Source organism: Acanthopagrus latus, chromosome 6, assembly GCF_904848185.1.
Source record: "Acanthopagrus latus isolate v.2019 chromosome 6, fAcaLat1.1, whole genome shotgun sequence".
In the NCBI taxonomy this organism is placed as follows: Eukaryota; Metazoa; Chordata; class Actinopteri; order Spariformes; family Sparidae; genus Acanthopagrus; species Acanthopagrus latus.
The window spans coordinates 11,908,438-11,931,574 of NC_051044.1; the positions used below are offsets into that span (position 1 = coordinate 11,908,438).

Consider the following 23,137-nt stretch of genomic DNA (forward strand, 5'->3'; position numbering starts at 1 on the left):
AACCTTCAATGTGCAACAGTTTTGTATTTTGGTACCCTCGAAGGATATATTTCAGTTATTAGTTTAAGAAGAAGAATACACCATATAACCCTTTTATCCCGCCTCTAACAAGTTTTAGATCACACTTTTAATGAAAGAAAAAAAAAAAAAAAAGGTAATCTTCAGATGGCTCTGACTGTGGCAAATTATCTCACTGAGAGCCGGAAGAACCATTGTGCTAAAAAGAGGAAGTTGGTCAGAGGACTGTTCAAAATAAAACACTCAAATATTCAGTAGTTAGCATTAGTCGCCACATGTCTGACTTTTGCTACGCTGCACTGGTTTTAACTGGTCTGATGAGCAACTTCGTCTGAACCATGAAGTCAAGTCTCAGACAAATGAATCCCGATTGTCTGGAAAAAATTTAAAAAAATTTAAAAAAATCAGACATTCTCGTAGTAGAGAGGCTTTTAAGCTGTAAATCTTCCCTCCAAAAGCTGCCTGTCAGGGATCATCTGTGAGATATACAGTCATTGTCATGTCAACCGAAAGCATGGCAGTGAAAAAAAAAAAGAATTGTGTAGCAACTATTTTTATACTGCTAGTTCTAGAATATATATTATTATTATAATTTGCTTTATTTTAAATGTTATTTGTCTGCTATTTATTCTTAATTTACAGCAGTTGTTGAATGTGAATCATTTTCATTTACATTGATGTATAAATGTATCATGTTGACATTGTTTCTCACACTGCAGAATGATTTGAATTTAATTTGTCAGTGAATGAAAATGCTGTTGCTTTTTCCAACATGAATTAGTTCAGGAGATGACGTATCCAACAGCTCTGTGTCAACCACCTCAGATTGAAACCAAAGCCCTCATTGTAGTGAGTCACTTGAAGAGGATCTCTGGTGGAGACATAAACCAGCGGTTACTGTAGGTTATCAGCGGCTGATACAGGCCTGTCTTATCCCCCTGACAAACACTCAGATATAGTGACTCATCGGCCAATCAGGTGTTTAACTTTTAAACCCGGAGTGCAGATATATTACGTATACTGTATTACTTGGGTACACTCTGAGCAGATAAGTTGATTGACTGTCTACACACAGTGATGGCCTGTCGCTCCTCGCTGCCCGTCAGCCGCTCTCTGTTTCGACCTCCTGATCAGACAGTCAGGATGTGAGAGTCAAGGGTGTCAGTGGAGGAGGGACTGGATGTGTGTCTATGTGTGCACTTGTGTGTGTTTTTACGAGGGGACAGGAGCTGCGTCTTCTTAGCAGCCCCTCTTTGACTTTCTGCGCTCAGTTCAACAAAACAGAGCAGTAATACTTTAGATTACAGCTTGCTGTTTACATTGTACATACATATGGGGTGGCAATAAAATACTTTATTTGATGGGCATTTGTGTTTAAATTACAAGCACTTTTTTAATGAGCTCGTGCAATTCCAGGGTACAAACAACAGACCAGCTGGATCAGCATGTACAGTGTGTAGCTGTGTCCAAATAAGGACCCAAATTCCATCTGACAGTTTAACTCATAAATACTTATAAAGAAGACCTCAAAGTGTACACACCTAAAAACACGGCTCACCACACTAGATATTATACTGTATGTCATCGAATAAAACTTATATTGTATGTATCGTCACCTGTGACAGAACAGCAGAGCACAGTTGCTCTGTATTTCATCCCAGGAGGGATTAATGTGGACCACAGTTTTGGATCCAGTAGAAAAGTTCTTCAGTATAAGTATAAGTATAAAGTATAATTCTTAAAGCAGACACATAATTATCTCATAGCTACAACACATATAACACAGCAACTGAATTTGCTTCCTTTAGACATCAGCTAACGTTAGCTTTCAGCCACTTCCGTGACAGCATACAGAGGGAAAAGCTTAGACTCACTCTGAAATATTAATGCACATCTTGGACACAATGTGCTGGATGTGTCCAAACGGTAATGCTAACCAGTGGTTGAATGCTAACGTTAGGGAATGTGTTTCTCAATATGATATGTTGTTTACTTTGAAATATGACCCAATGTCCCTCCAAAGCTTCACTATCCATCATCTCTTCAGTTGCTGATCAATCGCGAAATTGTCTTCTCCCTCTCTTACCCAGTAGTATTTTATTGATACACCATATATACTAATTATAATGTTATTAGCTGAGCTGTGATCTAAAGCCTCACCCACAGACCCTCCCCTTTTGATCATATTCAGGGCTGTCAGAAATACATGAAGCACTTTATCACATTATTTTTCTAAAATGTTCCCCTTTCTGTTCCACTTCACAAGTCTATACAGTAAATACTGCATTCAGTTTGACTTCCTCTAAAAGGTAAAAAAGGACCATTGAACTTTTTCACTGAAGTTGAGTGTGTTTAGACAACCTATAGAAACCATGAGTTGAATGTGAATGGCCTTTGTTATCAATCTGCGGTTAATCCGAAAACCGCGAGGGAAAACAAACGTCTCCTGAGGTGCACTATGGTTGTACACCGTCGGGTGATTGAGCGTAGAATTTATTTTCCGTCTTTTTGTTCTGTCTGTTATAAATCTGAAAATATCCTGGCAAGGTAAATAATATGTGATACTGTAGCCTAAATATGCAGAAATGAAACTATGACACGAATGGAAAGGTGGAATGAAAAAAAAAAAAACAGAGGCAAAATGTGTGTGTTTGTTTGTACTTTTGTGCGTTGGCTGGTTTGTTTATAGCGTGTGACTTAGTGCATGCAGTACTCTCTTCTGTAGCTGCTGAGAAACAGTACTGTTATCTCATGAAACTCCTTCCAATAAAGATGATCCTGTGTACAAATCAGTGTTACACTGTCTTCTTATTAATCCACAACTTTTAATATTTGAGTTTGGTTGTGTGTGTGTGTGTGTGTGTGTGTGTGTGTGTGTGTGTGTGTGTGTGTGTGTGTGTGTGTGTGTATTATCCACAATCATTTATATAAAAAAAAAAGTAAACCGAAATTAGAAACAGTCTGTATTTTCACAATTTAGTTGTTTTTTTCCCATGAATATAGCTTCTTGAAGGGGGACTTTGAAAGAATTGTCCTGTAGAAACTCAAAAAAATGTACTACAATTATCAACAGAATGTGAAGCAATAACCTTTTTAACATTAGGTAGAAGATGTATGGTGTAGCAGAGACATCTGCTGAAGTCAGCATGCTGAACAGATAGCCCCAGCACGCCAGAGTTCCTGTGCTAGCAGTGTTAACACCAGCATTGCTCACAATCTGAGAGGTCACACAGTCCAACCCCCCACGGGGACGCCAACTTTCTTCAAACCATGTCATTATAGCATCATGTGATTCACAGGTGAAAGAGACTGCTGTAAAACGGTGGATTTTTGTCTTTTTTTCTAGCTTCACTACCACTGGGACTGCTAGTTGCATGGCTAACTGAACTAACCAGCTAAAGAGTTAAAGTTAGCAGCAGTTAGCTGTTACTTTGTTGATATGCTGTAAGTATGAATACAACAGGTGATCAAATCCAAATCAGCCCAAAAGGATTAATAAAGAGAAGTCTCAGTCTAACATGTTGCATCTTTAAAGCATTATTATGTAGAAATTGGCATTATGTGCGATTTGGAGCCCCACACAGTGCAACATTGCTTTCATAAATACAAATCTTAGGTTGGTAAAAGGTTTATCAGACATAATGTAGCTGCTAACTACAAACAAAACTAACTGAATCCTAACAATGTTACATCTTGAAAGCCTGGATCTTCAGGTAAATATGTATGTGACACTGTGATCTGAGACTGAGACACCATTCACCCTGTTACATAACACAGAACCATCAACATTATTTTGACGCAGGTTTTCTATTATATTGACTTTCCTCCAAGTCAAGAGGAGAGTCCAAAGAGTCAATCTTTCTCCTGTAGTCCAATTTATTGTCAACAAGTCAATGTCAGATGTTGGCAGAACCAGGCGAGACAAACATGTAACATTGGGGTCAAAGTCATGACCTAAGTCAAGACCAAAAAAAATCCAAGGGAACAACACTGGATTGCTTTAAAATCTTTATTTAGACTTCAGCAACTATTTTAATATTTATGAGGATAACTTCAGAAAAACTGAACATTTAATTCAGTGAAGGAACTCAGTCTGACATGTTGAAAGTAACTTGTGGGCTTTTTGAATGACTATGAGGTGAAAACTCAACTTTGCCACAGTGGCTTTCACTGAAAACCAGTCGATAAGTAGGGCAAACCAGGATTCAGAGTCAGCCTCCTAACATAAACATCCAAAGGTGGATTGTCAATGTAAAACTCATGCGCTGTATGTTGTGGGGTGAGGAGCTTTTGATTCTTGGCTTCCTGGCTGCTCATTAGTTAATCAGCCGTTCACTTGAACACCACTCTTAAAATAATGCTTTGAAATTATATGTTCTGTTCAGCGCTGTTTGTTTACTGAAATATTTGCTTTGAGGTTGTCCCAAAATCCTGTCCAAGTTACACACATTTGAAAACTAGGACACAGAAGTGATTGTACAGGCTCGTCATTTGTTTATTACCAAATGACACAAAGGTAAACGACCTTTGCAATCATGCTGCTCAATCCGAGTTTGATTACATCTTGATTGATTGGTCTGTTGTAGCTGTGGCTTTCTGGAATACAGTAATACTGTTGTAAAGTAAAGGAGGTATCATAGACTGTTCTCTCATCAGTCTGAGATTATGCAGCTTTTGAGACATGTTTCCTTAAAGTGGGAAGTTTCCAAATACATTTATTTAAAACTCAAAAGATCCCCTCTGGCAATGTTTTAAACACACGGTATAGAAACACACTGATCTGAATAATAATTGTCCCTCGTTGGAAATTCCAGACTCTCTGAATATTTAACTGTCTGGACACAAGCTGTCTCGAATAATGTCACAAAATCAACTTGTTTGTTTGTACAAGTCAAACTATTCACACTTTTGTATGAGCATCATTCTGCACAAAGTGAACGTCAAACATCCAACAAAAGAAAGTCATTGACCTGAAGCAAAACACGCTATATTTTTAGCTGATAAGTCAAAGCAGCTTTTTTTAAATTCTTTTTTTTTTTTTTTTTAATCTCTCAATCTTGACTTGCACATTTTCAGCTTGGCCAGGAAGAAAGTGCATAAAAATTAATAGTTAAACACATGATATAAATATCAATAGTGGAGACCTAGAGACAAACTCCAACACTCCTCCATCCACAAGAGGACCTGAAGGGGGGAGGTGGGGCAGCTGAGGACCTGTCCTGCCCCAGGCCAGGAGCCAAAAAGGGGCAAAGTGCAAAATAGCAGCAGAGGGAAGGAGAGGACAGAGGTCACAAGAGCTGTGACTCACACGCACTTAAAAACCACTTCAGCAGCTCACTCTCTGCAGGACCCATCGATTGAAACGGTGCATCTCACCCGTGTGGAGCGCTGACCGAGCCCGAAGCTGGAAGACTGTGAGTATTAATCTGACAGTGTTCATCATGGTTGTCGCATCTGCCTGACACAACTGTATCTGACATCTGTCACTTATGTGATTTTTTTTTTCTTACAGTTTTTGTACAAAACAATGAACACTCTGATGGATGTAAAATATTTGTAAAATTCCTCAGTTTGCACTTTAAATGTAGAGGGAGGAAGAAATCAAGTAAAAGTGTGGCACCAATTAGTATTGATAAGAAAACGATCATGACATGGTTTTTAAGTGTTTTCTGGGGAGAAGCTGTGATTTATTCAAGAGCTGCTCGTCAAACAATATAAGTTCCACCATTTTACAAATTGAAGTATGTTTCCAGGTGCTGGGGAGTACTATTGCATTTGCCTAAAAAGGTAGTATAAATTTTTTTGAGACGCCAGAGGAAACTGCATGTTATTTGTTGCATTGTGGGTAACGTCAGCGCCAGTTTTCTAAAAGGAAGAAGAATGCATGCGGGAAAAAGACCAGATCTCTGGTTCTGCTGTATCGATTTTGATCGTGTGTGTTTTTGAAATATCCATAATCAGTTCAATAGTGTCATACACCTGGACTGCTTTTCAGAAGTGACTTCCTCTGGAGCCACAACAGACTTTATGAAACTTTCTTTTCACATGTGCAGTAGTGCTTCCCAAGACCTGTGAACATACTTCAATGTGGAGATTTGGTCAAATGGCAGGAAATGGAAGTTGGAAAACAACACATCAGAAATCTTATAGGTGATGAAATTTCATTTGTCTAAGAGGTCAAATAAGATTGAGATTACCTGAAATGTTTTCTTGCTTCTGTTGATGAGGGATTTTTTTGTGGTGGAGTAAATCAAAACTCAAACAATAAACTACTTAATACTTTTGGCTCTTTAGGACCTACATAAGCAAACAAGATCCTCAGTGAGAAGATTGGCATTCTTAATGCATGTCACCGGGTCAGATTCCAGTTTATCTGGGTTGGATCAGTCATAAAATGAAAGCTGTTTTTATGGCGTAGTGCTGGGGATGAAGTGACGAGGCTCTCAGCTTAAGGAAAGAAGCTGCTCTGTAGTGCTGGAAGAGTACGGCTCTGATTCACCATCATGCTTCATCATCCTTCGTCCAGGAGCCTAATGATTAATTTGTTCGTGATATAGGTAAAAGGGAGGAAAGTTACAGGCTGTGACCAAGCATGATCCCTCACCCTCATCTTACCCAAAGGGTTTACATGCTCAAAAGCATGTTTTTCTTCCACTCTTTCTTTACTATCTCATCATCCTCAGCCAAAAAAAATGCAGTATATCTTCGGTGTATCTATGCAAAGCTAATCAGCTATATTGATATTTCTCCTGAGACGTGATCAAACAGGATGGATTAGAAAATGAGGTCACTCCTTTGAAGGCGCAACTCTCAGTCAGTCTTCTAGTTATCTTATCTATAGTGTGTGTTAACTTCCACTGGGAACAGTCACAGCGGCTTTATCATGTGTTTACATTGTTTGGGTTGAGCTACATTGACTGGCAGTAACCTTCTTGTTATGGTAAAGCGCTGAAGGTAACCTCAGTTCAAAAGCCCCTGACTTATATGTGTCTGCATTCAGACAAGGAGTTTGTGCACTTTATCAGTTTGGGATTCACACGAGTGAGCTCACCACCCTGGGACGGAAGCTCATCAGGAATATTAATGTTGTTCCGGCATGAGGCAACCTGCCAGCAACGGGCCTGTGACCTTATTTAATCTCTCAATTTGTAGTTCAAGTCCACATTGTTAAACTTCTACAACTTTTGCTTTCTGCTCTCTATGGGTTAAAAGTTTTGATCTCTGTTCAGTGATGTCACAGCACCTAAAGACCCCAAATTATACTGATGTTCAGGCTCATACTTTGTTTTTGTTGTTTTAACCGCATTAATGAAACTGTTTGCTAGAACATTTTCATATGCATTAATATTCAAAAAACACATTCCTTCTCTCTTATTGTCCATTGCTGCAGCACCTCTATCCACCCTCCGTCTGAACGCTCTATTTTGGTGCCTGTCCCTTTGAGGCCCCCCTCTCTGATTGGTCAGGTCTCACAGGCCTGGGCAAGCACCATCCACCGTGTTTCTCCATCAGCTCGGCAGATGTTCTTGTAACCGTGGCTGTTCTGGGGACTGTATAGTTGTATAGCTGATGTTACAGAAGTCAGGTTCTGGATGTGGGCTGTGTGTATTTCTCTGCGGATTAAGCATTTTGATTCTTTCACAGAATTTATAAAGAACCTAGACCTGCTCAGTGTGGGACAAGGGGGCTGGTGTCACGTATTGGGGGTTTTCATCCTGGATTTACTTTGGTTTATGATCGGGAAGAGAGCCATGTGTGCATCCAAACTGTTGTGAATAAACCCACCTGTGAGGCTTTTATGCTCTGTCATCCGTATCTCACCGAGAAGCAGCAGGCGAGATTGGGCGAGCGCAAACCAGGCAGCGCTGATCAGTCACATATCACAAGGCAGAACTCGTGTCAAATTCTGGTGACCACCTTTTATCCTCAGGAGACACAGGAGCGTTTGTGAGACTAAACTACAGGTTTGATGTGCTCAGGACCGTCCACGTGAGTGTCAGCAGATTGTCTAGCGGTAACCATGACGACTGCCGAGCCACCAAACGGACTGCATCACCGAAACCTCAAGGCCCCTCAGCCAGATGAGAACGCCAGTAATGGTATGGTCAATAATACATTTCCCCACTCATACATTTATATTAAACATCTTTTCATTTTTGTTTGGGTTATATTGTGTTGCTATTTTGGGAATAACTGCATATTTGTTTTTTGTTTGTTTTTTTTATTTGTGTACAGACAGAAATACCTTTCTCTATATATGCAGTCTTTGTTCGGAAAAGATGATAACAATGTAAAGATTTACTGTAGAATTCCACTGTAATGATGAATTACATACTTTTCAGTAGATCTGGGGATACATACAATTCTTATGAGGCAAAAGATAAAAACAATTTTGCTTTTTTTTAAGTTGCCTTATGTAGGATTATTGCAGGAAGTGTGTTGGGGATTTGCATTTATCTTTTACCTTTCCTCATTAATTTTGCCCTTATTATTAATTCAAGTGTGATATTACCCTATTTTGTAGTGGCTGGTAATCTTTTGTAATTTATGTTTTTCTCTCTGCAGCCTGGGGCCGTAATATTGCACAGGAAGAGGATCTTAGACAGTGGCACAACCACGCACAGGTAACCCGTAACATATAGCATCTCAAGTTTCGGTCCCTCAGTCGTGCTGTTCTTCCGTCCTCTCTCAGAAGCTAAAGCACTGCATGGAAAACAGGATACAGCCTGAGGATGTTTTTTAAAATTGTGCAAAGTTGAAAAATGCATCGTGTTCTGTATTTAGAGTGTGGGGTTAATTAATAGAGCAGGCTAAACTTTGAGAATGCTTAAACAAACCTTTTTTGTCCTGCGTGTCCTCCATCAGAGGGTGAAGGTGAGAGTCCTGGAGCAGGTCCAGGACCAGCTCAGTAATTTACTGGATGTAGCTCTGACTGAGTCGGTCCAGCCTTTTACCCAAATCCCCTCAGTCAATGGAAAAACGACAAAGAAACCCGCATCTAGGTGAGGAGGAGGATGAGGCAGCTTTTACCAGCACACATTATTCCTTAATGATCTGGGAGACATATTTATAATCGCTCTGACTGCAGCAAAACACGTCTTTGTTTGTTTTAGTTCTCAGAGGATGGACGATGGCAAAGTTTTCGTGGCCCGGCCATCATTGTTGGAGTAAGTATGAGAGACTATTTATAATTTACAGAATGTAAACATACAGACCAGTGTGAATTTCAAAATGAAGAACGATAAGTAAGGCCTCAGGCCTCTGAGCACTGACCAATCAGAGCAGACTGGGCTTTTTCAAGAGGGGAGCCTTAAAGAGACAGACACTGATGCAGATTGTCAGACAGCGGCTGAATAGAGGTGCTGCAACAAGGAACAGTATGAGAGGATTAATGTGTTTTTGAACATTAAAGCCTGTAAACCTAGTAGACACCCAAAATAAAAGTATAGACCTTACAATTAGCATTAAATAGGACCTTTAATTTGGTTGATTAATAAGATCAGGGTGAAATTACTATGAGGAATACACAAGTGAGGGTAATGAGTGGAAAAACACTAGTAACTAGTAAATACAAATATAATGCAACTGTAATGACAGCACCGTGACACCCACAGGCATGTTTGAGTGTACTACTGATGAATAAACCCATTAATTAACATGTATACATCACATCAGGCATGTGTATGAATGCACTATGGAACTATTTTATAAACAGTATTCTTACAGATTCTGTCTCTGCGTTTCTTCCTCTTCATCAGTGAACTGTTTGAGATCGACCACATCAGGACCATCTACCACATGTTCATCGCCGTTCTCCTCATCTTCTGCATGAGCACGCTGGCTGTCGACTACATCGACCAGGGCAGGTCAGTGTGACGTGTGTTTGTAGGCGTGCGCGTTTAGGACCCTGAACTTCCCCCAAAGCCTTTTAAAAAACGTAGTAGTCACTTCTTATCTTATTTTTTCTCCTCATTGTGTCCCAACTCGATCCCAGCAGCCCTACTCGTCTGGCAGCAGAAAGATAGTGCAATCAATCCCTCTGAGTATTGCTGCTGTTGCTCTGGGCAGCTCGGTAATGATTTGGTTTCTGTTCGCAGACGCAGTGTTGTGAGTTTCAGTTTCTCCGTGGAAGAAAGTCCCAGCAGGCAACTTTTTTCTCCGTCTGCAAATTATTCGTTACATCGAATTAGCTCCGATTTTGTGATTAAATTGATGTCGTGCAAAACAATGATGTCAGATTTGCAAGTGGCTCTGTTCAATTAAACAAATCCTTTGACGCTGCGGCATCGACTGGGTATTTTAAATCCATTTTTATTGTCGCCAGAGGGGTCTTTTCAGATGGGAGAAGGTAATGGGAAATTATTCAATGCACTTAGCGATGCCTGACGTGTGTTAAAGTCAGTCATGCTTTAACATCATTTAAAGGGGTTATTCACAACCCAGCTTGAAGCTACAGCAGACCGCAGTGGCAAGTGGAGTGCATCACCAAAATGTCCTAATTTCAACTTAGTTTTGAAGCACTTTTCCTGAACCATCAGCCTCTAAATCTCCTCTTATTCATAATCTCCCCATTGTCATTGTCATTTTTTAATGCAATCTCAGGTTGGTCTTGGAGTTCGACCTGCTGTTCTATGCCTTTGGGAAGCTGGGGACAGTCACCTGGGCCTGGGCTGTGATGTTCACCTACACCCTCCTCGTCCCCTACTACGCCCTGGTTTTTTGGGGATCTATGTACCACAGCTCCACCTCTAAGTTGGGGCTGTCTATCGGTGTTGGTCTGGCCCTGTCCGCAGTGCAGACCTACGTACTGGGACAGTTCCCGATTCACGTGGTCGTCCACTACCAGCTGCCACCAGCCTCACGGTTCATAGTGATACTGGAGCAGGTGAGTTTATTTCTGTGGCACCATTCAGACACGAGGCAAATGAAGTATGAATCAAGTATCTCTAGACTCATGCTCCAGCAGAGTAATGATGACTTTCACACAAAGTTGCACACTTTTCATTGTCATATTCATGGAGAACAGGCTGCAAGTGTTTGGACTGCCTCAGGCCATGTTAGAGCTTCACTGAAAAAATGGTGGATATTGATAACTATGTTCTTGCTCATCTCAAGTAAATCACCGGGAGATATGTTGAATGATTCGTGACAAGAGAAGTTTGTCTGAATCGTTTCCATCCGACATCAAAAAGCACAGAAAAGTTTTATTTTCAAATATGTTGATAACAGAGACTAACTTAGTTTCTCCTGATAATCTACTGCTTATAAAAAAAAAAATCTACAGCATATACTTAATGTAGAAAAGCCTTCTGCCTCTGCATTCATGATGCATAATGCATATTCCCCTTCCTTCAACATACAGTATGTGACACCTCTTCAATCCCTGCAGTGTGCTTAAGTCGCCAGCCATCGCTCAGCTGAGAGCTGTGCTGCTGCAGTTCATATAGCATTTCAAAAAGCCTGACCTCCACCTGCTGGAAGAGCTAATCCCCCTTTAGCACGTAACGGTACAGAAACAGCTGATGATTAAAGCTCAGCACGATGGCAGACCAGAGAGGAGGTTTTTGGTGTTGTGAGATCAACAGAGTAAAAATGACAACAGAAAGTTTATGAAGGCCAACTACTAGTCCATTTATGGAATATGATTAGATGCTATTAGTCAGCTTGTAGCCAAAGGATATTGCATTAATAAGTCAATGACACCAAACAGCTGATGTGAGCGATTCATTTGTGAGTTCACATTCTGTTCCAAGAAGCATTGCTCTTTTTTTTTTTTTTTTCAAATAATACTTCCTGCAGTATGATTGTTTTATTGCAATGAGAACATCGACATTCAACAGAATAAACCCTGACGATCGAAACTCTTAGGAACAACCTGTGCTCGTAACACTCTGTTCTGTAGCTATCATGATATTCATTGATCATCTGCAATAAGAAAAAGCCTGACGGGCCAGAGATGGCGATGGGAGACGTCCAGCTGGAAGTGCACCAAAAGAGACAGTAGATCTCAGTGTAGCCAATGTTTGAACATCATGCACTCACACTGTAATACGTCCTCATCCTCTTTATTACAGCAGCCCCGGTCTCCCAAAACCGCCTTAGTGCTGAGATCGTTTTAGCTCCATTCGATGGTGAGATAATCCCGGTGCTTAGATGCTTTTGGGAAGCTGAGTCCTCATCTGACCTGCACGGGTCCAATCAGAGTGCATTTGTGATTCTGATGCTGCCCATACACTGTGCCATATAGATTTTTGATGCACAATCAAATTTGTTTAATTTACTTAACTGCCCCCAAAAAAGATGAAGTGGTTCCCCGCTGTGGAAGTGCAGCTTGTGACAGACCAAAAGGACAAATCACTTCTCCAGCTGTGTTTCTGTCCGCCCTGACGTGCCGCACAGTTCCCCTTTTTGTTGTTCCTCCTGATTAATTACAGAAGAAGTGAACAAACATCTTTACGTCAATATGCACAAAAATAGAAACGTGAGCCTGGCGCTACAAAGATCCTTCGGACATCTTGTCAATTCATGCAATAAAGACGACGAGCTGAAGCTGTTGTTATTGACACGCCGTGCTGTGCTTCACTTCACCTCACACAATATCTGTATCAATTTCCCTCAGATTCGATTCCTGATGAAGAGCTACTCGTTCGTAAGAGAAACTGCCCCTGTTGTTATGAAGAATCCACCAAAGGAAGGTACTGTACTGTATTGTATTGTATTGTATCGATGTCAGGTGTATTTACTCCTCAGGCAGAGTAATTACTCACAGTGACACTCCCAGACGCAGGAGAAAAAAAATGACTAGGACAGAACTCAGCAGGATCCGTACCTGATGACTCATGCCGAAGCTAAAACTAACAATGAAAACACCCACATGCAATAAATAAGCTCAAGTATGTGAATCCCCGTGGGATCCTTTTGTAAAAGTCTGTTTGTGGTGAAAAATGTGACTCCTTTGACTGTGAAACTCGTCGAGATAAATGGCAATATTTACTCACCGCAGTGAAGGGAAACTGACAGAATAATGGAGCAAAAATGTGATTCGGAATGAGACTGACAACAAGTCCCTTGATTATCACAGATGATGCTTTTGTCATTCCCACAAAAAAAAGCTCTGTTTTACCATTTTCAGGTATCATCCGTGGCTGAAGTACAGCTCATAATTCAGCGAAAGAGATTAGAGACTGAAGTGCAGACGATTGGACATAATGGCTTTAACGATTTTGCGATAAACTTACTGTGCCATTTAATTTTAGAGACAGCCATTTGTTTGCAGGTCCCTGCATTAAGTTTTAGAAATGGATGTGTTAATGGCCGGTAATGTGCCGCATAATGAAACGAGAAGAATGAAATGAGAAGCTAATGTCCGCGCCACAAACCTGGCATGTCCTGGTGTTTAAATGTCTAATAGATACAAAAGGTTTTGGAAGCAGTCCAAACACTGGCTGCAATGTCATCCTGGTCAGCAACCAGCTCACACTTCACCCTGCTGAGTTTGAATGAAGTTCGTTTACCAATGTTAAAATGACTGATTCTCTAAATGGAGCCTAGTGGCCTTGGCGAGAGCATCACAGCAGCCTTTTCTGCTTTTTACTCTTCAACAAAAAGGTTAGTCTCTTCAGGGATCCTCCAGACTTGCTGCATAACAAGTCTGAGCCTTTAAGCATCATTACTTTGTCAGTTGAAGTTGCCCTTAAGGACCAGTTCCAAAACTTTTGCCTATTAGTGTTTTATGCACCAAAATATTTAAACCCAAACCTTTTTGTCAAAGTCGTTCAAGGCAACGTTTGACTGCTAAAAGCTTTTTTTTACTGCCAGTTTTTATGGCTCAAAGCTGCACCCCTTCACTCTGATGGTCTTATTTATCAAATTGCCTTTTCTTCTCAGGAGAGAGTCCCAGATTTCCAACATTTTCCAGCTATCTGTACTTCCTCTTCTGTCCAACACTCATCTACAGGGAATCATATCCTCGGTAAGAGACGTTCTTCCTTTGACCTGCTGCTTTTTCTCGGGTGTCTTGTTCTGACGTGGGTGCAACTATGTAATGAAGACGTCCTATTACAGAATCCTTGAATTTGAGGCAAATTTAAGCATTGGCTTAAAAGTATCCAGTAGACTCACTCGAACAGGGTTCTCAATCGACAGCTATTCCGCCCTGCGCCCTCCTCGCATGCAAGTCAGCGCTTCTACATGTACCCTTACTGTGATATGACACATATTATGATGTAAGATGTCTGAAACGTACAAATTATAACGAAATCTGTGGTTTCCAGAAATGTAAAGAGTCAACAGGGCACATCAAACATATCCTGTCTGTTCTTGTCTGCAGGAATTCCCACATAAGATGGAAGTATGTCGGTGTCACACTCGGAATGGTAAGATAAAACTTTTTATATGGTCTTTTGACAGTTTGCATTCATTTTTGCATAGATCACCTTCCGGTCAGATTGCATTATAGAAGGCCTACGCGGGGTTACTGACTTAGGAAGCTTCCAACCTTAAAGTTGCTCATAGCACTTCAAAGTTCAAAGTTCAAAGTTCAAAGTTGGCTTTATTGTCAATGCTGCAATATGTGCAAGACATACAGAGAATTGAAATTCTGTTACTCTCTATCCACAATGAGTGTAAAAAAAGTAGAAGTAAAAATGAAAAAATAAAGATTTAAATATATATTTTAAATATATACAGGTGACATCACGGAATGTAAACATGTGAAACATTTGTACATAGTGCAATTTGCAATTTCACTTGTGTGATAAGGTGAAGCAGTCATAAACTTGAGGTGCGTGATAGCTTCAATCAGTGACATCTCGGCTCGCCCTGCTATCTCTCGCATTCTAGTGCTGATCGTCAAGAATACCCTGTTTTTCCTCTCAGGAGCTCATCGTACCCACTTACATTTTATTGCTCAATTTTGCAGATCTTGGGATGCCTGTTTTACGGCTACTTCATCCTGGTGCGCCTTTGTGTGCCCCTCCACACGCAGGAGACCAACCTGCCGTTTAGCAAGCGAACGATGGTCCTGGCCGTGTTCAACTCAATATTACCAGGTAGCGTACGCTCCACTCTCGAGGCAATCTAAGGAGGAAGTCGTGTGCAAAACGAACATATACATTAAAGGTCAATCCGTCACTCCATCTGTAACATCCCCTCTGTTTATAACCTCTGTTATCGCTCGTCTGTATGAGTCAGCGCAAGTTAATGTATCACTTAATATGGTAATAGAAGGAATGAGTCTCTAGTGTTTTTATGTCTGCGATAAGATTAAAGATGCTGTTATGAAATCAGACGCAGGTATCAAAGACTGGTGTGTTTATTGCTCTCTTTAAGTGAATGGCTGTTTGACTAAGTGCAGATATGAGAGCATCAGTGTCAAGCTGCAATTCTTATGAGAAAGCTGGGAGCGATGCCCAGGACTGAAGTGTTCCTCACGACTCCGTCCTCTCTGTCTGTCTCAGGTATAATGCTCCTGCTGTTGTGTTTCTTCGCCTTCCTCCACTGCTGGCTCAACCTCTTCGGGGAGCTGCTGTGTTTCGCTGACAGGATGTTTTACAAGGTGTGTGGTTTCCACTGATTCTTTGTCGCATCGCTCTCTCCCGTGAACGCAGCATCTTTTTCAGATGTGCTTGCTTTTCCAAACGGGGAAAACATTTGATAAATGACAAGCGAAATTACAGCCTGGTGGCCTGGTGGTCCCAAAGCGGTTTCACTTTTCCGCCTATTATGTTCTATTGATGCTGTTTGCTCTAAGAGAAAAAAAACATGACTCAGGCTTTTGACTGTGTAAACCAACATTTTTTTGAAATTGTTTTATTTCCCCTTTGTGCTGCACCCATCAATCAATATTACTGTAATTGCTCCAGCGTTGGCCAAAGGGATAATATTGCCTTGACCGCATACTTAATAAGCCCGTAAAATTTAAATTAGGATGGCTATAAAGGGATGACTGTGTGCACATTTCTTTAGATGGTTCATTTAAATGCCTTTAATCTGGAGCCAGAGCCTGAAGTTAGCCGGCCTACAAACATGCAAAGCAAGAAACAAATTTGCCTGAATCTCTCACGGGCGTTTAGTGAGAACAGGATACAGCGTTTGACTTCCCGGCTCTAAGATGACCTGGATCTTCCACATTGTGGGATCAGTTTAGCGTGCATACATGAGATTTCTACAATGATTTTATAAGGGGGCTCTTATAAGTGGTTTTGGATGAAAGGGAAAGAGTCATTTGAAGGTTGTGATGCTCAAATTAAAAAAGGCTATCCGCTGTTTTACGGCTGCTTCTTTCACGATGTAAGCCCACGGGGGGGAAAAAAATTGAGCCCCAGTGCATCACGTGGATGTTGGAATTGCACGGTTAAGCCACTCTGAAAATTGGCTTAGAAGCCTGGCACTCTTCCCAGAGGCTTGGTATCTCTGGAAAGAAACAAATTCTGCCTACCAACACACACACACAAAAAAAACATTGCAAAAAATGCTGTAGGTCCCCCCTAAAAACACACATTGTTGGTGTTTTAGTTACAGTTTCCCCCGCTTCCTTCATTGTACGCGAGGCTAAGCTAATCACCTCCTCCAAGCTCCATTCCTCTTGCATGTGAGAGTGGTATCGATCTTTATCATATTAATCACATAAAGTAAGCAAAGAAGCATATTTTCAGAGAATGTTGAGCTACTGAGGCAGAAGTTCCGAGTGTGACATAACCTGGTTTGCAGTCAAAGTCAGGAACAGTCTTTTGACGCCATCCATGAAATCTGCTCCAGGTGATCGTGTTTTATTGATCTGATTATGTGCTTCTGATAACAGGGATGCATGATGAAACAATATATCATGATGCATGCATCATGAGCAGATGAGTAAGTCGTTATCTTATTTTGAATGTGAAGCATTTTAAGTCTGCATCTGCCCAGCTGGCCATCACAATTAGTGTGGGCATTATGATATGTTAATTTAGGAGAGACTTGATTTTCTTTGGGTGGACAAAACTATGTGCATTTATCTGTGTTGGCATCTGCAAAACTGGCCAATGTGAGACAGAAAATATTGGCATGTCAGGGGTTCGGGCATAAATCCAATGTTGTGCAACACTACCTGATAGTACGTGATGCCACGCAGCTGTTTAGAAAGACTCTTGGCTCTGATAAATAACTAGGCCACACTGAAAAAAAGGCATAAGCTGAAACTATAGTGCTTGTTTTTCTTCTGCATCACAGCAGGTGGGCTCTTCGAGGGCCTGCCTCTTACTTTCAGAGCAACCACTTTACCCCTGTAGTCGTTGAAGCACCACATGTCATCAGGTCTTCAAACTCTAGCTGAGATTCAAGATCATATTTCATTTAAATTCAGGGAACAAGCTGATACAGGTTTGTCTCTCACCAGTATCACTTTAAAAGGCCCTGACACTGAAGTGATCCCTCTCTGTTCTGTTTTTATTTTGATTCACACACTCATTTCTTCTTCTCTGTGTTGATTTCCCAGGACTGGTGGAACTCGACGTCTTTCGCCAACTATTACCGGACCTGGAACGTGGTGGTTCATGACTGGCTCTATTACTACGGATACAGAGACTTCCTCTGGGTGAGCCGAGTACCAAGACAGCATGCTTAATAAAACAATGCTGTGATGTCCCTGATGTTTTTTTTCCCCCCGCAGTCTGTATTGTAGTTCAACACTCATCCTGTAATTCTAGTGACACAAATTCCCCAGTGAACCAGCCTGACCCCTGAACTTTGATCCAAACCCTCTCTGTTCTTGCTCTGATCCCTGCAGCTGTCGAAGAGGAAATTCCGAACAGCTGCCATGCTCTCCGTGTTCATCGTCTCTGCCGTCGTCCACGAGTACGCCCTGGCCATGGGCTTCGGCTTCTTCTACCCCGTCATGTTCTTTCTCTTTGCCATCTTTGGAGGTGAGGGTCACGCTCATTGCTCAGGGAACAGTCTTTACAGAGACGTAAACAGAAACGATGGCTGCGGAAGTAGCTCATTATCATCGCTGAAGTTTAAAAAAAGAAAAAACTCTGTCTCTGAGTTGTCTGTCTTTAGTTTGTAGATATGCAAATGTCCTCCTCTGCAATCTGGACTGTGCCTTCAAGCTTTTCAAAGTTGAGATCTGTAATTATTCATTCTAACAAGCATTCAGCAGCCATTTTTAGATGACAGCTCTCATTACATTAAGTGAAAGTACACCTGTGTGTTATGTCCTTTTACCTCTGGGACTCGGTAAGAAGTCGTCCGACAAAATGTTTCATTCTCTACTTTTCATGCTCTTGCTGTTTGACCCTCACATTCTCTGCAATAACACAAATAAACCGTTCCTGATTCTTCACACAAACGACTCACTGATGGAATTCCTTTGTGTCATTCCTCTCCAAGTGGTGTTCAACTTCACCATGAACGACAAGCGACGGAGCCCCGTGTGCAACGTCATCATGTGGGCGGGCCTCTTCCTCGGTCAGGGTGTCCAGGTGTGCCTGTACTGCCAGGAGTGGTACGCCCAGATACGCTGCCCTCGGACAGGGGTATGTAAAACGAACGATGCCATGAGCTGCAATGTATTAAAGGAACAGTTCACCCAAAAATGAAAAATTCAGTCATCATCTACTCACCACCATGCCGATGGAAAGTGTGGTGTCTCCTATTTCACTGTAAAGTGTATGTGTTTGCTGATTATTGGAGCAAAACTGGTGCCCAAACCATTTGTGATGTCAGATCATCCGCCTCATATTTACACTTTCAGTAACGAATGTGAAAAAACAGACTTCTGCTGTCAGATTCTGCACATGCATCGTTCTCCACAGTGAAGCGCAAACCTTAAAGCATTGGAACAAGAAGAAAAATTCATTTTGACTGGAGGGGAACTTTACTTTTTGTCATGTCATGCCTGCACATTCTGCTTCGCCTACTGTGTTTTCTTACTGACAAAAAGGACATCGATATATTGTACAGCCCCAGAAATGTGGGTCAACAAACATGCTTTCTGACAGGGTTTATTAAACCTTAGTTCTCTTCTCCACGTCTGCGACTGAAGCAGAGGTTTGTCTGAAGTAAAATCAATAAAACCTGAGAGAGAATTTGATTTGTGGCCCTTTTTTCAGGGTCACAAAAAAAGATATGAAGACATATATTACTCTGCTGCGAGATTCTTCAGAGAGATTTATTGTTGTTTTGGAAGGCTTGGACAGCTTTTCCACTGGGCCGGGTTTAGGCTCAGTGAGAAGCTAAAGCTGTAAAACGTCAAGAATCTATATCCTTTAAATAGACAGATACAGATGCATAAACAGGTTGCACGTGACTGCATGTGTGCGGATATTAAAAGAAGAGCAGTTTTTTTATTAGTAGTGTGGGGGATTATGATGACCTCACTCACTTTGACCACCATTTCTGACAAATTGTGAAAAAGGAAAATAGGCCAGTAGGGCAAAGATGCCCCTCTGTATGTTGTTTTTTGATACATTTTACTAATGCATTAATGTGTTACATTTCATTGCCATAGACGATTAAGGCTGATCTCATTTTAAACATCAAGTGTCTTCATGTTTGTAGAGTTGCTTTTCTGTGAGGATTTATTTGTGTAGCATTTATCAAAACCAACATTACAAAGTGCTTTACATCAAACACCCGAAAACTATAAAATAGACAGTAATTTATGAATAAAGGAGAGATGAAACTCATAACAGTGGATGATTTAAACCACAAAAACACAGAGGATTAAATGGAAAAATCATGGGAACATTAAGCTAGAACAGTGCAACAAACAAAAGATTACTCAGTCCTTCAGTTTATCAGAAAAATTCAATATCAAATCAGAGAGAGATGGTTTTACTGGACAGAAACAGTATGACAATGTATAATCTGATAAAGTAACTAGTAACTATAGCTGTCAGACAAATGTAGTGGAGTAAAAAGTACAACATCTGCCTGTGAGGTATAGTGGAGTAGAAGTGAAGTAAAGCACAAGTACCTTCAATTTTTCCTAAATTACAGAACTAGATGTTTAGTTACTTTCCACCACTGGACATGTCTGGTACTTGACTACTTTGTTGTTAAGACGTCGCGCAGACACCAGTCGCCAGATGAATCTGACTTAACTCCTTCCACTGTTTCATCATCCTGGCTTTGTCTCCATTCTTATCTCCAGTCATTCATGAGCATCTGTCGACACACAGACCTCACGCAGACTCGTAGAAACGCACATGAAGTACATGAACTTGTTCTTAAAGGGAAAACACACCTAATTTACACACATAGGAGGAAGCCCAAGTGTTGCGGAAGAGACATTTTGTAAAAAAAAAAAAAATCAATCTGACATGCATTTAACCCTTAAAAAGCCCCCGTCCAAACCCCGAGAGTTTGATGTAGTCACAGATGTGAAGGATTTACGTGACAGATGGTCCCGGTGCTTAACATACTTATTCTACATTAAACTACTGCATCTCTGTGGATCCACCGGCTAAGGCTTCCTCCGAAGCCAGTGACATCACACACACACACGCGCACACACATGCACACACACACACACAGAGTGGCTTAACACAGATAACTGCTGTCTAAAAATAGATTCATAAAATGAGATTATAATGTGATAATGAGTGGATGTTAAATCATTTCATGAATAAAATGTTTAAAAGGATTACAGATCATGTTACTAGAAGGAGGAAGAGGAGGAGCGCAGTACGAATACTCAAACAATCTCTGCTGCTGCTTCTCAACAGAACAGTTTCCTGGAGCTGTTGACGCCCCGATCGTGGTCCTGCAGATGAAGTGGAGGAGGGATGAGCTGACGGAAGAATGAAGGTCTGAAAATCGTGATGGATTGAACAGAGAGAGCGAGTCGGGATAACTTGAAATGTAAATATGAAAGGTGCTGGGCTCGTAGCGTTTCTTTCTTCTGGTCAAAATGTGACTGTGTCTCTGTGTTGTTATTCGAGTGCGATGATGTCTCCGAGCTGTGACATCTGAATTATTTAAAGTTTTATTTGTGCTGATAGTATTAAATACTGCTGAATAATTCAGGCTGTGTAAAAAGTGTTGTAATGGACCGATTCTTCACCAAGTGATGATATAAATATCTTACTGTAAGGAAAATGTAGCACATTAAATCAAACCCCAGTATTTTTTAAACCTGGGCCCTCTATTCATGTTTTGGTGTAAATGATTCATGCTCTGCAAAAGTTTTGGAGTCAGTCCAGCAGGTTGCCTCCGGTGGCAGTCGCAACACGGCTGTAGTGGACCGAACTCAGACCGTCAAAGATTAAAGGTGCTTGTTTCTGTCACTGACAGGCTGAAGTTGTTGTTCTTAATTCTCTGACAACGTTATGGAAGTGATTCCTGTGGAGATCAACCTTTTTGTTAAATAATGAGATCCATTTTGGGACCAGACACATAAGTTTTGTTCAGTGGAAAGTCTCTCTCTGAAATCCAGTGTTCCAATCTTCAGCCGTGACTTTGGAAATAAATTCTTGCTTGCAGTTCCTCTTGATGAGCTCCAAACTTCTCACATGATTTCAGAGCGAGACTTCTCCCTGAACTAGACTCGAGACAAAAAGGATCTTTTATTTTCAAACTAAATCTCTGTGTGGTAATCGTTTCCCTAAGGGTGTCAGACATTTCATATGATAACAACCTCCTGCCAGTGAGTACCAAAAACAGACAGAGCCAGGCTAACCATTGCTTTTGTCTTTATGCTAAGCTAGGCTAATTGCCTCCCTGCATATATACAGAATCATCTGTAGTGAGGAAATATGCACTGTATAGGGTTGCACATATACTCAGCTGAAACAAGTATCCAGTACAACTATGTGCTTTTATCAGTAAAGTAAAATGTGAGAAAATCCGTACTTCTTGTCAGGTAGCTGAGTGAAGTTTGTGAAATGACATTTTGTAAATAGTTTTTTTTTTTTTTTACTATATAAAAACACAGAAAGCAAATTCAATTCAATTCAATACAATTTGTAGTTGATTGAAGATGTACAGATACAGATAATGGTGTGTTTGCTTATTACTCTTATTTCATTTCATTTTATGAGTGTGGTATAAGACATTTCTTTTACCACCCTGAAGGTAACTCATTCATTTATTAAATGTTTATAACTGCTGTAATAATAAGCTCTTAAAAACTCTGAACAGCTTTAGACCCTGTAAATAAAAAGTAAATAAAGAGAGTAAAAAGTTTCTTCATCTCAGCTACATTTATAGTAAAGCTGAGTGTTTTTGTCCTCGTCTTGCGGCCTTCCGGCTCTGATTTTTTTTTTAGTTATCTGTACACTTTGCAGAATACAGGTCAAACCTGCAGTGGGTGCTGCATGCTTAATCTCGCCTTGGTTGACGTTCAGCCGCCAGCGATTGGTCGGGAGAGCAGGTACGCTAACCAACCAACGACAGGCAGCGCAGCGTCTTATCAGTCCGCCACAAAGCCTCTGTTTGTGTGCCTGCCACGTCCCTCTGAAGTCGTGCAGGAGGGAGAGGATTAACATTGGTACAGTGTTTGCATTAGTGATGTAATGCTCTGTAAACTGATATAGTGTAATACCACAGGAGCTCAGAGAGGAACAGCAGTTTCAGAGGCAGAACTGTAGAACTGAACATCACTGTCTTTACGTTTGACACTTTTATTAAGAACTGTATGCTGGATAATAAAATCATCTGTTTCTTGTATCTTCTGTTTTTTGACACCCTTGTTTTTTTTATCTTCCTTCTGAATTATCCATGAAAGGCGCTGTCACATGTCGTATTTCTTTGATGGATGCAGTTGTCCACGTCAGCCGTTAATAAGCCAACTTATCGTTCCGCTCCACATGGCTGAAACAATTTGAAATGACATCTTTGCTGGAGGAACACAAAAGGGAGACAGACAGAAATGAAAATACATCACTTAATGACCCCCCATGAAAGCAGAATTTGGCCTCTGAAAGCAGCAAAGTCAACAACAACATAAATCACCATATAGTGGTTTCCTTTTTGTACATCCAGCAGAATATTTAAATCTGTTTGATGGTGTGTCTCCAGCCATCTGACGAATGCAAATCGAATATTCACTTTTATGTCCAGGTCTGGTCTCCAACAAATTTTGGGAAATGTCTCGCTATATTGCCGCCAATGCTCCATTGTGTTTACCAGCTAATCACCA

General features: G+C 40.9%; 1 protein-coding gene across 2 annotated transcripts; it reads left to right on the plus strand.

Annotated features, from left to right (window-relative positions):
- The first annotated feature begins 5,274 nt into the window (after positions 1–5,274).
- soat2 (sterol O-acyltransferase 2) lies at positions 5,275–21,935 on the plus strand. 2 transcript variants are annotated; one of them, XM_037102354.1, is made up of 16 exons: positions 5,275–5,432; positions 7,998–8,117; positions 8,584–8,642; positions 8,884–9,020; positions 9,132–9,185; positions 9,777–9,884; positions 10,621–10,903; positions 12,638–12,713; positions 13,906–13,990; positions 14,348–14,393; positions 14,939–15,068; positions 15,477–15,574; positions 17,492–17,590; positions 17,783–17,918; positions 18,385–18,530; positions 20,724–21,935. In XM_037102354.1, the coding sequence occupies exons 2-16, from the start codon at positions 8,039–8,041 to the stop codon at positions 20,769–20,771; spliced, it is 1,584 nt and encodes a 527-aa protein (XP_036958249.1). In that variant the 5' UTR covers positions 5,275–5,432; positions 7,998–8,038; the 3' UTR covers positions 20,772–21,935. The 2 variants fall into 2 exon arrangements, with proteins under 2 accessions (XP_036958249.1, XP_036958250.1); XM_037102355.1 differs by having other exon boundaries at positions 5,291–5,432; positions 7,949–8,117.
- The last annotated feature ends 1,202 nt before the right edge of the window (positions 21,936–23,137 follow it).